General features: G+C 44.1%; 1 protein-coding gene across 2 annotated transcripts in view; it reads right to left on the bottom strand.

The window, feature by feature from the left end:
• Window positions 1-17,039, bottom strand: part of ror1 (receptor tyrosine kinase-like orphan receptor 1) — a 121,545-nt gene that overhangs the window by 9,989 nt on the left and 94,517 nt on the right. For both annotated transcript variants that reach the window (XM_041934988.1, XM_041934987.1), the window contains 2 exons: window positions 2,459-2,586; window positions 328-645 (listed from right to left, as the gene is read on the bottom strand). In XM_041934988.1, coding sequence (XP_041790922.1) covers window positions 328-645; window positions 2,459-2,586 — 446 coding nt within the window. The remainder of the gene's footprint in view (window positions 1-327; window positions 646-2,458; window positions 2,587-17,039) is intronic.

The raw sequence follows: 17,039 nt of genomic DNA on the forward strand, positions 1-17,039 counted from the left end.
AAATAAAATATATTTGGGTTCTGAACAGTTTGTCTGACTCTGGGAAAAGCAGACCACTGGGCTCTACAAAGTTTTTCTAGACTAAATGATCATCAAATAACTGAAAAAAGAATCTGCAGATTAGTCAACAGTGAAAATAATCGTTATTTGCAGCCTGATGTTTAACCATACTTTGTCGATAAAGATTCTGATATTGGAGCTTACTTGGACTCATCAATAATCAGAGCTTTCATAACAGCTCTTGGTGCAGAATGAGGGCAAGAGGGACGCCTCTCCTCATATCCTAATGATGAGCTCAATTAGCAGTAGTAATGGAGGAAGTCTTACTCTTATTTATGGGCTCGGCCATGGGGATGCCGATCCTCAGGCAGTTCGCAGCCTCGGGGCTGTCAGAGGCGGCCAGGTCGTCACAGTTGGGCAGCTTCAGCCTCTTCAGGATGATGGGGTTCGAGCGGGCGATGATGTACTCTGTCTTACACAAGTCGTTCTCCAGGATCTCACACTCATCCTTACACAGGTCGCGAGGTTTGTCGGTGCCGGAGCTGCGGTCGCACGTCGGGAAGGCAAAGTGGCAGAGAGACGGGATGGCGAACTGGGAGCAACGGTCGGACAAATGGTTGGATGTCCCGATCATGGTGAAGGCCGCTGGAAGGAGGGGAGACAGGAGTGACACTTTTAATTTCCTCTATTTTAACAGTCTGGCATCATAATTAATCTATAAAGTCAGCATTTATATTAAGTTTTTGCTGATGTTTAGGAGATTTTAGGGATTCTTTGATTGATTTTTTCATACATTCATCAAAAAAGTTAAAGAGCAATCCCGAGCTCACGTTGTGGCTAACTTTTTAGCATCTAAACCCACGAAGGATCAAAGAGGGAGACTGACGATGAAAGCTGCCCTGTAAATGTATGATTCATAGTCAGACGGTACGGTTACTGCAAACATGTGCTTTTCCGTGGTTGTGCTTATCAGTAAAGCAGCTCTGTGGGGGGTGGAGGAGAGGACAAGCGATTATGAAGTGGATAATGTAAGATGGCCGTCATCCAAACATTTCAACAGCACATGCTGTTTGAGTAAAATGATGGTGAAGATCAGTGAAAGTCATATTGAATTTTAGACGGTGAATAGCTACCGAATGTGGATGTTCTCTGGGTAAGAAATGCAGGATTTACAGTCCTACTGTAGGCTCATTACGACCCTGTGGCGTCATAAATCTTAAATATCACTCGTCCTTGATGCTTCAGATTCAAGTTCATGGCCCCTTTGTCTCTGAACTGTTCAGGGGAGAAGCTGACAGCTACATGGATGTAAATCGATAACATACACATTACAGTGACCTCTGCGGACATGTGCATGCAAACACACTAAACAAAAACAGAAGCAGAGACACAGACGTGCACAACAGTATGAAACAACATGTGGACCATTTGTGCTGCAGACGGGGGACCCAGCTGAACTTCCTCTGAACTCCGTAAGTGACGTCCTGTTTTCTTCCTACTGCATTTTTGTTAAGGTTTACCTTCTAAACAGACCTCGTTCGCAGATGGTTTTCATTGTACAAAGGTGCTCCATCAGCCCTGGTTGCTGAAGACATATGTGAGCAAGGTTTGGCTAGTCGAGGCAGAAACGCTAAATGATGGTTGAACTAGTGAACTCGCTGGATGAAAGCAGACTTCAGCTTTTCCCGTCAGACATATCACACCTGAGAGGGAGCAGCTAGTTTGTCCTTAAAAACGACGTAAGGCTTTGCTGACCTGGCAACATTCAATTTAGATGCATATATGTGCATGTGAGTTGACCCGAAGCGCTTTGCAGTCGAGGCAGATTGCCTCAAAAGGTACATAGAAGGAAAAAGTACAATAATACAGAGAAGGAAAGACAAAAAGGGCAAGGAAAAACATTTATTTGCATTTGTCAAAGACGTCAAATGAGTTCAAATAGGAGGAGCCCTGGGTGAAGACAACTTTTTTCCAATATCTAGGAGATAAATGGTAACTAGGAGAAGGGCCTGTAGTTATTATGGTAATTGTGATGTAGGCTAGGTTTCTTTTGTTGTACAATGGTATGTTTAAAACTGGAACGACTCCATGTGTTTGAGTTATTTTATCATAGCCAAAATAAAGGGCCAGGCTGTATCAAAAGCTTCCTCGAGAAGGCCTGATGGTATTATGTCCAGGGGACAATAGGCAGGATCAGATCCAAAGTAATTGTGGCCAGATTGTGTCTGAATCATAACCAAAAGCTCTGCGTACACTTGAGTGAAAGATTTAGAATCTGTTTAGAGAACAGCTTGAAAATGCAACAAACCTTGACAGAAAAACCAAAGTGCTGCAGAAGAAAATGTGTTGTGAATTCATGTCACCCATGGTTCAAATAGAAGTATATTTAGACTTTTTCAAGGTTCTTTAGTGTAAGCAAATTAGATTTTTTGCTGTTGAGGCAGTCAGATCCACTCACCTGTGATCTGGGTCTCGATCTCGCCCTGCATCTGCAACGAGTCGACAAAGATGCTGCGGTTGCCGATGAAGCGGGCGCAGGCTATACCTCTGTACGGCTGGCAGAAGCCATCTTCATCAATTTCGTCCCTGAGACATCGAGAAAAACAGAGAAGACAGTGGAGAGACATTTACAGCCCGTTCACAGACATCTCAACAATATTAACTTATACACTATGTCTGCCATGTTTTCACGACTGGAAGAGGCAGTTACAGAAAACCAAACATGCTGCAATACACCCAACTTCCACTAGAGGTCAGTCTATGTTTGAAGATGACACAAAACCAACTGGTTGCACTTCAGTGTTTCTTGTTGCTGATCCGAAACCAAGAGGTCTCCCTCTGCTTGGCTAATGATAAATCACGTTCAAGTCAAAGGCAGAGATCACACACACACACACACACACACACACACACACACACACACACACACACACACACACACACACACACACACACACACACTCTTCCATCCCAGTTCACGGCACAGATGTAAACCGCATTAGGAATTAATGTTTGGCTGTTTGACTTTATTCCTGTTTATGGCAGAGAGATGTCATCATGAGCCATAATCTGAAACATATGCAGAGAGAGGGGGGGAGAGAGAGGGAGAGCGGGCGGGAGGGAGAGGGAGAGAGAGAGAGAGAGAGAGATAGAGAGAGAGAGAGAGAGAGGGGGGGTTGATGATCATGTTTTCACAACTTTCACTTCTTCCTGTGGTGACTCTCAATTATTTGGCCTTTTCTCCCTTTTACATTGTCATTCTCCGTTCGCGACATTCTGTTTTAATCGATTTATCTACCTCCCTCTCTCTCTGCCCCGATCGCACACCTCTCTCATATATACTTGCTCACACACACACACACACACACACACTCAAACCACATGGTGACTAGCAGGCTATTCGCTCAGTGTGAGATCACTGTGTCATGCGCTTTAAATTGTGCCATATGGGGACTTTAAGACCAGGCATAACCACAGTATATAGGGGAGTGCATGATGCCACTGTGTGCGCGCACACACATGTACACACACACACACACAGACAAAAACCAAGCCCAAAATAACCATATTGTAGCTGCTGGCTGATTGAAAGTACATCCTCATGCTTCAGACACTACCGCTCCAGTAACGGCAAACAGAAGCACTCCAGCTCTCCATCTGACACTGACCAGACTGCGAAACGTTGGAAAAAAACGCCGACTACATTAAATTAAAAAGTGGACAGATGCAGTCGTCAGCTCTGATTGCCCCGGTAATGATAATATAAATACGACTCTGTTTAGCTTAAACACGCTGCTTCACTCCACATTGTGTCGGGCTGTAAAATAGAGCCTCTTGAGGCTTAACGCTTCATTATCATCCAGCCGTGTCTGCTGCCTTTGTTCATTAGAGTCAGGTAGTTTACGAGGGACGTAACAGCGTGTGGATTACACCAATTACTCCACAAACTGTAAAACTGCACCAAAAAGCTTTGAAGATGCAGCTGAAAACAAGGTGACAGTGTTGCAGATACACACACAACTGAATGAACGCACCATGGGTGTGTGAGTTTGGTGTGTGTATGGGGTCATTAAGTTCCCTCTCTCTGAGGAGTGTTAAGTGACTAAAGGGCCAAGGTCAGCTCTCTCTCTCTCTCTACCGCTGTCTGTACACATCTAAATGGGCTTTCCAGACGTGGACACACACACACACACACACACACACACGCACTCAGAGAACTATAGAGCAGTGGTCTGCACGCTGCCGATTCCATGGAGATATGGTAACATTACATTCACAGCCTAACACAGGTTTAAGCAGATTTTATCCTTGCAATATGTAATTTCCTACTAAAATGTGGATATTGGTAATAATGAGTTCATGTTGCGGTGTGCCTGCAGACGGCTTAGCACCCCTTCATCAGGCCACAAACTCACAAACTGCTACATCTTCAGATATTTTCCCCTGGCGAGGAGGTGAAAATCATGTCTGGCATTAAAGCTGTAATGGGAGAGTCTTGTAATAAAAGAGCTGCCACTGTAAAAACTAGTTGAATCATTTGAGGGATTCTTGATTGACTGAGCTGCAACGTTTCTGAATGTAATGAAGTGGCAGCTGAGAGTGCATGAGAAAACACACACACACACACACGCAGGATACGAAGTGAGGGCTGGAGTGTGTCCAGGCAGCCGAGAGGTTAGTTTGGTTGTGCGTCACAGAGGATGGTGGGACACACACATCCACACTAACATCAAGCCACACACAGACAAGTAAATGACAAGGGAGGACAGACAATCCACCACAATGCAGCCAGATCCCCGCAGGCAAATTACAACTCTGGCCGGCCCGAACGGCCTCAACCCAACCAGCTCAGCCCAAATCACAAATCGCCCCTCACTGCTTTTTATATTTTAATTTCTTTCACTCGTCTCCAAGTCGGCTCAGATTGAAAGCCGCGTCTGAGAGGCATATTAAAGTGTCTGTATCCTGTCCAGTGCAGCAGAAATGACTTACAACGTGTCTAAAGAGAGAAATGGGTAGGAAAGACACATCTAGAATAACCTAATCACTGCGAGACATCCGAGCTTTTCCAAAAACATCTCTTGACTTTTGTTTTTGTGTATACATTTGTTTCTCTCTGTGTGTGTGTGAGCTATTCCAGGCAGGGAGAGCCAAGTGCGGTTGCTATTTGTGTAAACAGTGGATGGCTGTTCAGGCCTTTTATTTTACACACCAACGCCACGGGCCCTCTGTGTAATGTTTTATAATAGTTAATTACAAGGAGAGGCTTTCCCCTGCGAGCTCCGATCTATAATCCAGATCTAAACAGAAAGGCGAGCCTCACCACAGAACCTAAACAACTTATTGAGGACATTGATTCATTGTCAAATTACATTTTTTCCAACCTCATTATTTATTCAGGGCAGCGCTCGCTAAGCAGCCATGCTCTTTTTCCAGCGCCACCCTCATTCACATCCATAACGATGCACACATTCACACCTGGGTGGTGCCCAGACCCAGGACTTCAGGCTTTTTACTACACCCTGATGAGTTGTGACAAGTTTTCTACTCTGTGAACTGTGAACTTATGCAGAGTTGCGTTGCGTCTTTTTAATCAGCAACAAAGAGACGTGAGCGGGCAAACCACAGGGGCAGGGAAAGCAGAAAATGCTGATTACTTCAAGGAAAGTACGAAAGGCAATATCCTTCCCATCACAGACGCACATAAAAAGATGTCGACAGCTCTCCTTCGACTCCTGTGGGTGTTGATAAAGAACTGTAAAAATCATAGAAATGAACCCAAGGATCAAGGAACTAGATAATGTAAAAATGAGAAACATAGCAAGAATATATTAGCAAAGAAGTAAACAAGTAAAATATATTCACACAGATTAGCATTTATTTAGCTGTAGGGCATCAAAAAGTCATGTATGAACATGTTTTCTGTGCATGGTCTTATCATAGTTTATGCACGGGTGTAAAAAGGAGGCTGAGATGGTAAACTGATAAACCAGAAACTGATGACAGGGTGAAGTGGGCTGTTTCATCTGTATTTTGACTGCAACAATGAGACAGGACTGAGCATCTGAAGACAGATCCACCTCGGCTAAAACAGTTTATTATATGGAGACGGGCAGAGGGACAGAAACACAGTGACGGACCTCAGAGACGAGGGTGAGGGTTCGAGGACTGAAAGGGAAGGTTTTTAAACACTTCAACTTGGCTCTAAAGACAAAAGGAGAAGCTCGCCTCTGTCCTTCCCTCCATTCGCTTCAAAGACACCTAAAAACGTGTGGGACATGACTGCACATGCTCTGTTTATTCCAGAATAAGCAAACTTCCCATCTCGAGATTTCATTGTTGGGTGTACGCTTTATGTTTTGATTATGGAACAAATCTTAAGGCTTTAAACACGTAAACTTGGGCATTTCTCACCAAGACGCTGTGGGCTGGGATGACGGGCCTGTGTTGAGTTCTGGGGTTAAAGGGATGTGAAACTCAACGCTCTTTGTTGGAGGGGATCTAGAAAGGATGGGATCTGAGGGCGAGGAGGCGAGGGGCGGATCCCGATGACATTTTAGATTTCAGGGTTGCGTTTCCAGGAGCTGCTGTGGGTGCTGAGTGAGGAGGAGATGAGCTGCCGGCAGCATGAGGTCACAGCTGTTGCATCCTGACTGGAGATGCCCCTTGACTTGTGCTATATGTGTTTTTAAGGACTCCCTGCTTTTAGTTTAGTGTGCAACAGCAACCTCTGAATCCCAAACTGTGGTGACTTTTGAAACAAGAAGAAGGTGGGGAAGAATTTGGGGGTTTGAGGCCGCTCAAATATATGTGTATATCAATATATATATGTTGAATATGTTGCATAATCATTAATGTTGTTCTATTCTGATTTTATTAACACCTGGCCAGGGCAAACAGATGAATATTAGCCTTCTAGGCTAACTCATCTACGGTTTCTTGTTGATCAATGAGAATTTTTACAAATAAAATTTAAAATAAATAAACCTAAATCTTAAAACTTGCTTAATTCATCACCGTGACCATAAAAGTCTGTTAATTTCTGTCAGTGTTAGATGTTGATTCGTTTGAAAGGTATGAACTGCCATATAACTGCAAACCAGGTTCAAGAATCGACCAGTTGATTTTCATAATGCACAGAAATGAATGGAAAGCAATGGATGACCACAGACCAAATCTCGGACAACTTCTAGGCCCTGCAGCACGCTTAGAATAGCAAAATACATGTGATGTAAAGGTGATGTGATGTGTTTTGTGGTGAACTCTTGTTAAATCACGTGATACAGTTGGATTTAAATATGTTCTCGAGCTTAATAACTCACTGAGATACAACACTTTTGTGTTTGTGAACATATGTGTGTGTGTGTGTGTGTGTGTGTGTGCTAGATGGTGTCCAATAACACAAATAAAAGACACTTGTGAGTCTGGAAGGGAACGGACGGGCAGAGAGGATGAGAGGGGAAAAAACAATGGACAATCGTGTGGTCGCTGTCCTCAAGAGACTGCATTTCCTCCCTGGAAGTAAGTCTGACATAGATAAAAAAGAAGATGAAAAAACAAAATCTGCTGAGCATTATTCAGCCTGTTTACAATTAGAAGAGGTACCACAGAATTAGTGCTCAGCAAAACATGAATACAGGATGTTTCCAATATCTCACTTTTGAAGTTTTAACTGTGCAATACTGGTGAATTTATGCTGATATTTTGCAAAAAAAAAAAAAAAAAATCCCAAAAAACCCCCCCACACTGTACTGTAGGGCAGCGATTCATGTTTTGGAGCCTTTATAGTGGTGTCTGCATATTCACAGTGTAACTCAATTATCATAGAGGATTATAGGACGCATCTGTGGCTGCAGTGTGTAGTGACGTCTCATTGACAGGGAGCAAAAACGGCCACCAGAGGCTGAGGTTGAGTGGGGTCTGTGGCAGCCGGTGGCCCGTGACTGCGCTGGGACTGAACAACGAGCGAGGGCAACTAGACGCTGCATCGGGACACAATGGAGAAAGAACGAGGCCTCCTGAGTCCTCGTGTTACTGGTGCTCACTGACTGCAACAATAGAGGCTTCTGTCAGCGAGACGGACGGCGAGATTCAGAGCGGACTGAAAGAGGAAGGAAGAAGAAGCACATGAGACGATGTGGAGAGGACATCAGGGATCACGTGTGTGTCGGCGGGTTTTCTGCTCATTTCTGATGTGTGATCGACAGATAGTGTGAAGTATGAATGCTAACTGGAAACAAAACACTGCACTGCAGTGTGTACCATGAGACTGGATATTACAGCTAAATAAAGAGTTATCACAGAGGTTGGTTCTTCCTTCTTGCCACATGACACTGCGTTGTTGTTTTTTTGAGGACGCAGAGCTATTGCTGGTCTGAACATGGTCTTTAGTGGATGTTCAGAGTGAAAACCTGTGTTTAAAAAATCATTGGGGGGGATGTGATGCCATTGAGACAATGAAAATAGGATATAGGAAGTACAGGTTGAGTAATGCCTGTTTACAACTGTTTACAACGCGATGAGGGAGGCTTTTAATGCTCTGAAGTTATCACAGCAGCAATCATTTCATAACAAGTAAACAGGTAAAGAGTACAAATACGGGCTTCATGTTACAAAGTAAACCAGGAATGTGCGTATTTGATTGGCCAATGCAGAGCCTTGCAGGATGACATCGTGCTGCAATGCGAGCAAAACCTGACGACCCTGTGTTATTTTTGCCGGAGCCCCCTGCATTGGTACCCCGCTGCTAACCTCATTCAAAATGAATGGGAGGGCTCCACTTTTACATGCAGGGCTACAGTCCATCAGAACATGGCTTACAGTCATCATGGTTCCTGTATTTATTTCAAACAAGCAACTGCTTCTGCCTGCAGAAATGTAAAATGCACGATTTCCTGTGAGTCTGAGGAATTTTCCCAGAAAAGACGTAGCAGTGACTGGCTTGTTCGAAAGAACGCGAAAGCTTTTAAGGAACTGGCTGTGGTTGAAGCACTCTGCATTTGAGATAAGAGTAAACATTTATTTATGTTAGCATTTGACTGAATGTAAGTTGAATGCTGATCTTATCTAAAACGCAGAATGACTCCCAGACATAGATGCTGGTATTTGCTGGTGTTTGGTGTTGGACTGCTGCAGGACTTGTTGCAAGGCCCAGTCTTTGCCCACACATGAGGCTGAAGAGTTTTAATAACAGGGCTAACACGTACACGGTGATCTGACATGCAGGGAAGGACCCTACATCAATGGTGTCACTCCTCACAGCGCTCCCGACCTGGTGACATCACTTCCCCTGGAGGACTGCAGGGTATCAGAGGTCCAGGTGGGGGGAGGGGCTGGGGAGTGACGGTGTCAATCAGCCTGTCAATTAGCACGACAGGAGGCCAACATGTCTACTAAAACCAACATAAACCCGGTGGTGCTTAGACAGACACATACACGCACAAACAAATGGAGCACGGGTGTGAGACAGTACGATCCATTACCAGGAGCCAAGGTGTCATGAGGAGGGGGCAGGCAGACTTGTTTGACTAATCACTGACCCACTGGTTGTACAGATCCCTGAAAAGAATAAGACATAAAGATGGAGAATGAAGACGGAAAAAAGAAGAAAGGGAAAGTAAAAATGCGGGGTAGAGAGGAGGGAGAGAAACGTGAAGTCAGAGAGAAAAACTGCGAGAGAAAAGGAGAGATTGAGAGATAATTGAGGAAAGGAAGGAGACTGAGGGCTGGAAACAGTTAGGAGCTCTGGGCTTGAAGTCCCACTGCTTTTGAACAACGTAGCATGAGTGTGTCTGACCCAAAAACATCTATTTTTCTTTCATTCCTGTGAATTCATGTAACTTGCAGCCAACAAGATGAAGACCCACCAACAGTGACGGGAGTATCTCAGCAATAACTTGTATTGATTCATTCTATCATGCCTCAATCAGGAAGGTCCAACACGCTATGAAAGAGTGCTGACACAGGAGGATTATCTATTCAGGATCTACTTATATAAAAAGTGCTTTCCCTCGGAGCAGTGTCTCAAGCTTCATTCCTGTTTTCCATCTCTGTTGCTGTAAAAATTCCTGCCTTTAGTTTTTCTTAATAGCATTCCTTGAATTGACTCCGGGCTGCCTTGAAACATCCGTGTGGAAATAATAATAACAGGAAAAGCAAAGAGAGCACAAAAGAAAGAACAGGGGAAAGAGATAGCCGAGAGCGACGCTGCTTCTGTGATTTAGACAGCATGTAACCCGCCCTCCACACCCAAACCCACGCACGCACACACACACACACGCACACACACACACACACACACACACACACACACACACACACACACACACACACACACACACACACACTTTCCTGCATGATTTACGACAGCTTATTGCCTCGATCACAGATCCCAATCTGAACACACAAAGGCAGACGTTTTAAAAAACGACAGGAGGACACATGTTTTGGCTGACTGGCTACTGACGGTGCTTCAGGAACAAGAGCACACACGTCTGAACACAAGCGTGGCCTCCTGAGCAAAGTGAAATAATCCTTGATGAGAGCGATTAAGAGTCACTAAAGGGGTGTACTGCGGGGAAGGAAAACACTGTTGCACCGTGGAGCCCATAAATAATCCCTCTTTACGCGCTCTGCCGCCGAAGGTGTCTGTCGGACACAGAAACAAACACAAAGGGCTTCAGTGTGATTAAAGGGTATCCACCTGAATACATTCACTAGGCGAAACAAAGCCGATAAATCCGAAAAATCAAACTCTTGGTTTCTCTGCAGCCGTGAATCCATCCATTGATTCATTATGCTACAATGCAATGCAGCTGCAAGGCCGATGACTTGGCGATGACTACTCATGACTTACGCGCTAGTTCATCTTGTTCTCGACTGGAATTGACGTCTTCCTCTTCAATATGGATCACTACAATTACTGCTTTCTCTGCCTACACAGAGAAACCACATCTGACATTCAGAGCGTTCAGGCATGTTGTCTGAGGTTTCTGGGTATTATGGGAAACATAGTCGGGATGTTGCTTGATGAAGCTGCAACAAGTGATATTTATCTGTTTAGTTATCAGCAAATGGATAAAATTACATACAGGACACACACAGACACACATACACGCTCTCTCAGAGCTGTCACCCATATTTACTACATAGTCTATATGGATGTGTTTATGTGATGTGTGCTCTTCTGTGTGTTCATGTGGACTTCCTGTCTAGAGGCGTGTCAGAGTAGGAAAAACTGCTGCGGATTAATCGAGGGAAGAGAAGAGAGACACAGAGGAGGGACGATACTGAGAACTGAACAATATCCCATCATCACTGTATCAGCTTGGATAAGTGTTTAGCTGAAGATTGAACACTACTAATTTGGTAACTTAGTTTGAGGTGTAGTGCTTTGTTCTGTCTCCTGTAAAAATGGAGGGAAAGTTTAGAAAAATTGTATTCATATATAACCTGAACCCACACACACACACACACACACACATGCGCGCACACACACCACCTCCCTGGTCTTGCCCTCTATATCCAGCGTTTGATCCGTCCTCTGGCTGCATTGCTGCTGAACAGACTGGGACCGACCAGGAGAGCCCACCCACAGGCTGGCCTCAAGGGACCAATTCAGGTTACACTGACAGCTGATATTTCTGCACATGAAAATGATTTTATCTTCACAAAAACATATGTGGGTGCAGAAATTAGGAGTGAATACAGGCGTGCAGAATGCCAAAATATAATAGAATAATTTTACCGTCAGCGACTATCGGCAGCCTGAGATCGTTCGCACTGAACCTCACCCCGTCCACACAGTTCACGTTCATTTTGGCTCTATTCCATGGACATTTTTAGATGTATCAAAGGGGCTATGACAAGCAACAAAGTTCAGTATCATGCTGTTACTTACAAACATTGTAAGAACAGTATATGGTACTGCACACTGAGGCCCAAGGACGCCTCCATACAGATGATTGATGAATCTCTGTCTTAGTCTCAATGATAAAACTGAAGAGATTTTATTCATTTCTCTGGCGGAGTGTGTCTGTTCATGTGATAATATCTATGTTTATCCCATTTTTATTGTTTAATCACTCTGTAAAGCAAGATGCTTATAATCAAAATGTCATCAAATACCACATCTGTCTTCATTTGAACAGCCCATTGTTCTCTGAACATGACATCCAAACGTCTTCCTGGTAAAATCTTTCTCTGAAGAACATTTGGAAGCTGAATGTTATGTACTGGCTCTCAGCTTTATCACGACCCAAAATGTCCGCAAGTCATATGCATGCAATTTGGAAGGCGCCAGGGCCAATAAATATAAAACTGATTGATAAGATGACTTCAACTAAAGGGATGTCCTTTATCAACATGCGACATCCAACTGCATTGATCCTGTTAAGCTCTACAAATGACTAAATATCCCCTGACTCAGGCTCACAGGTTACAAGTCCAAACAGCAAACAAAAGCCTCTTTTTATACCTTAAAATACTCAAGGTAACACTGTGCCTCCCTCTGTTCTACTCCAGAACACTCTGCCTCCACCACTGAGGGCAAAGAAAGAGCACTTTCTGTGCACGCTCGTCTGTATGCATGTGTTTTGTTTTTTTTTCTTTGCAGGAGTGTGTGTGTGTGTTCATGGGAGGTTTCGGGCAAAGTTCAGGGAAACCCCACATACCCCATCTAGGCCTTGTAAGCCTTAGGGAGAAACCATGACACACACACACACACACACACACACACACACACACACACACACACACACACACACACACACACACACTTTCTTAAAGCACAGACTTTACCAGACCTGACCTTGACCAGACCTGCCAACAGGATCACCAACAGACAGGCACAGGGGATTCTGGGAAACAGGAAACAGGAAGTGGGCCCTGTCCGAGCCGAGTGTGAAAGCCGTGTTCCTAATGAGTTGTGTATGAAACTCGCGGTGTGTGGTAAAGTGTGTAAAGTCAAACTTGTGCCCTTACTAATGCCTAATAATGTAAATTGTTTTAATGGTTAAAGCCGGCTACACATCATGACAGTCCCCGTGTGTATGTCTGTGTGTCTGCCTGTATGTGCGTTATGCCCCCTGACCTGGGCAGCATTTAGCAGAGAGGCGTCCAGGCTTGTGGGAGGGGGCTGCGCAGGGATCTCTGGTTTCAAACAGTGCCGGCGCCCTGGGACCAGGCCATGTCAAAGGCCCCGTCCCTGATGAGCCATATTAGGGCCCTGATCCCCAATCAATCAGCACTGCGCTAAAAAGAATCCACAACAAGACGGCAATTAAGCCCCACCGAGGACTTAACCAAACATGTGCGAGAGACAGGGTTTGTAAGAGTAACTGTGTGTGCACTTCTTTGGCTGTGTGTTTTATGTAGAGCTGCAAGTGTGCATATGTGTGACTGCATGTGGGTAAAAGCCTAATGAGCCGGAGGGGGAAAAAAAAGCCACAGTCTACTCTGGAGGTGCAAAGGAACAGAGGACAGAGGTGAAGAACGTCTCAGTAGGCTGTCTTTGTTTTTCCTTGTGTATCAGTGCAGCTAAATACAAGGTAGTGTAGTGTATACACACATTCAACAATGGAAAGCCCATCCAAAAGTGACTGTGAAACACTGACAGAATTTTTACCTTTTGCTAAATCACTTTATTCCATTTTCCATGTTTGGCAGTTAACAGGGCTGCTGAGCAATTTGGAGATCCTGCAGCAGCCATTGCTCCCACTCTTGGTCAAACTATGGGTTGAGAAAACTCTACTGGTACAGAGCCGGTTGTTGGCAGGTCTGAACGCTGTCTCAAAGAGTTCCAGGGTGAAACACTTTTTTTTTTTAACCAGAACCCAAATTGAAATAAGTTTAGCAGAACGCCTTGCATTAGTCTGGCGCAGAGTGCTGAAGTGGCACAGGAGTAGTGCATCCAAAACTTGAGTGGACCTGTCATCCCCTCAGTCTGAATGGGTGCGATGCTTGTGGTGTGGAGCAAATCAGCATCGACCCTGGCCGGCATCTGAGAACCACAGCAGTGTTGACACTGGCACTGAGGTGAGGAGAAGTGAAACCAAAACCCGGAGTTTCTTAATGCAGCACACACAAGTTCACAGTCCGAGTTAAGAGCCTATTGTGACCAAAAACAGCACAGACTGTATGCCGAGGGCAGAGTGAGAGGGGGGACTGTTGGCCTGGGTTTAAACCTGCATATCGGTCTGGCCTTAAACAGGACATTTAGCACCATGTTTAATGTCTGTTCCTCAGTTCTGAGTCTGCACCTACAGGAGGGAGGGGTCTGTTATTTATCGAGCAGGCACACCAACACTTGCCATCTGAGGTGTTAGCAGCGAAGCTAAGACAACAGCTCAACATTTTGGAAAACGCATCTATTAGTTTTCTTGTTGACAGCTAGATGAAAAGATTGATATGACTGATTGATTGATTGATACGTCATATCTGTACGCTGAATATTAAGCTACGCTAGCAGCCAGTTAGCTTAGCTTATAGCATACATACTTAAAACAGGGGGAATCAGAGAGCCTGGCTCTGTCCAAAAGCAACAAAACCTACAAGCACATCTAAAGATCCCAGATGAATACATTACATCTTGATTGTGGAATCTGTACACAAACAAAGTCTAAAAACCCCAATTTGTGGTTTCACGGGGGGCTTTCGTGCCAGACTGTTTCTTGACCGGGCGCTGAGTCGTGCTGTCGCTGTGAGGTTGCCAGGCAACCAGCGGATCGTTGTCTTTACTTTTCAGTTTTTGTACAGATTGAACTAACAATATATAACGTGTTAATTAGCGAAGTTTAGAAGTGCTGGCAGGCAGATTTGGTTCACACGGGGCCAGGCTAGCTGTTCTTTCCAGTCTTTCTGCTAAGCTAAGCAAACTAGCTGTTGGTGGTAGCTTAAATATTTAGCATACAGAAAGGAATGAGGTACCTTCACATCTAACGTCTGGCAAGAAAATCAATGAGCGCATTTCCAAAAATGTCAAACTATTTCTATAAAGAGGGATCATGGGAACATAGCTACAATCTGTGGTAGATTGCACTTTTCTGCAGATTTACTATTGTACCTGCAACAATCTTCTGTGTGGAAAATTAAGAGGTGTAGGTAAGATGAATTTCTACTACCTTGTATAAAGGAAGACGGCAGATAAAAAGTGAAGGCATCACAAAGAAGACCGCAATGGGAGCTGCACTGAATATGGAAAATATCCAATTATACATGAATACACTATCGGGCAGTAACTGATACTGTTTGGACTGCGTGCTCATTAAACTTCAACATGATGTTCTTTGAGCAGCTGTGGCAGGACTACTGTGGTATTCACATTGATGATTGACACTGTATTTATGCCACACATGTAAACGTTATCTGGATGATCAGTCAGCTTGTTGGATCTTGAGAGGGATGATTCAATATATAGCTGAGAGCAAAATCTCTGCAACGGATTCCCTACAACATTTATTATTTATTAGATTTTAACTATTATCTCAGTTAAGAGCTTCAGTGCAGCTTAAGAAAGTGCTTTGACATGTTGTTACTCCATTAATGAGGATTTTGGATGCGTTGCTGATCCCCGCCAGATAAAACCCCTTTGACGGCCTCCTTTTATCCTCATCCAATCACAGACCACACCTGGGAGGCACTGCTTGTGTAATTACCTGACGTCTTAATAAATCAGATGCTAATTACACAGACATCGTAAGTACAAGCCTTTCACAGCAGCTGCTGTAGAGCAGAAAGAGGAAGAGAAAAGAGGTTTCAGGGGATCAATAAATCTATTATGATTACTGTACACACATATTTTAGCGCCTAATACCTTTGAGCAAGCCTGAGCAAGCTTCAAAATCAACTTAGTGTGACACCTTCAAGTCATTACACATTTTGGAAACGACTTCCTTAAACTAATTTGTCAATCAACCCGCACACCGCTGTGGTTGAGACACACACGCTACAGTCCTGTCTATACAAAGTCAAATTACTCCTTCGTTTTTAACTCTTTGATGCTTTGACTCTGTAATTGGATAGCCAGTGGGCCGATGGCAGTGCGGGCCTCACGGTCCTTGTCACGTCTGCTCCGAGGTCAAATTAATCCAGCATGTTGACAGCCGGCTAATTACAGTCATCCAGCGTGTGTTTCTTGGTTTCTTGCCACAGAAACACACACGCACAGATATACAGGACATATTTACTGCATGTATACACACACAAGTTGCACCAAAGTTTATACTGTATCACAGTTAAACACACCTGACTAGAGAAATCATTCTGAATCATCAAGTTAGACCAAAATAACATCTCAACCGGCAAATTAATTGCAAACTTACAAAAAGTAAATAAAGGCCTTAATGTGTCTGGCCAAAGATATATTTGCTTTTAACTACGAGTTTGCATGATCATGACGGCTGCTGCGTCTGTTTGGAGCACTGGCTGTGCATGTCCTAAGAAATTAATATTACACATCAGCAAGATGCAATACCCACATAAACAATAGGGGCAGAAGTCCTCAATTGCCTGCATCTGTACGATGCGTCATAGCCGGTGTGTACCATTTTAGAAGCTGACATGGAAACTCGCAAAAATAAATGGAAACAAGTCCAATACCATTATATCCATGCACTGAAGAAAATGTTGCAAAAACAGAGTGAGGACGGTGCTATGTGCTCTGATATGTCTGGTGCCCTCTAGTGGAATCCTCCAGTAACACGCAAAGTGCATTGGCAAGTACGGGAACAATACCGTTCACGACACAGCTAGCAGCTGTTGAAAAGCAAATACATGTCCGGCCTTACAGATGCAGCTATACATTCAGATGTAAACATATACTGCGCACATAAATCTAATCTTCGAGAAGCCAGCAACATCAGGCATGTGCCATTGGTCAATTGACTGTCAACGGTGCTTTGAATGGACATATGAGAGCGAAATATTGTTCACAGAGCACATCTTCCACCGAGGATATGCTGAAGCAAATGACCGGAGGATGAGGAAGCAACAGAAAGGTCAGAGCATACATGAAAAAAGAAGCCACAGAAAACATGGTGGTG

The sequence above is a fragment of the Chelmon rostratus genome, chromosome 4, assembly GCF_017976325.1.
Source record: "Chelmon rostratus isolate fCheRos1 chromosome 4, fCheRos1.pri, whole genome shotgun sequence".
In the NCBI taxonomy this organism is placed as follows: domain Eukaryota; kingdom Metazoa; phylum Chordata; class Actinopteri; order Chaetodontiformes; family Chaetodontidae; genus Chelmon; species Chelmon rostratus.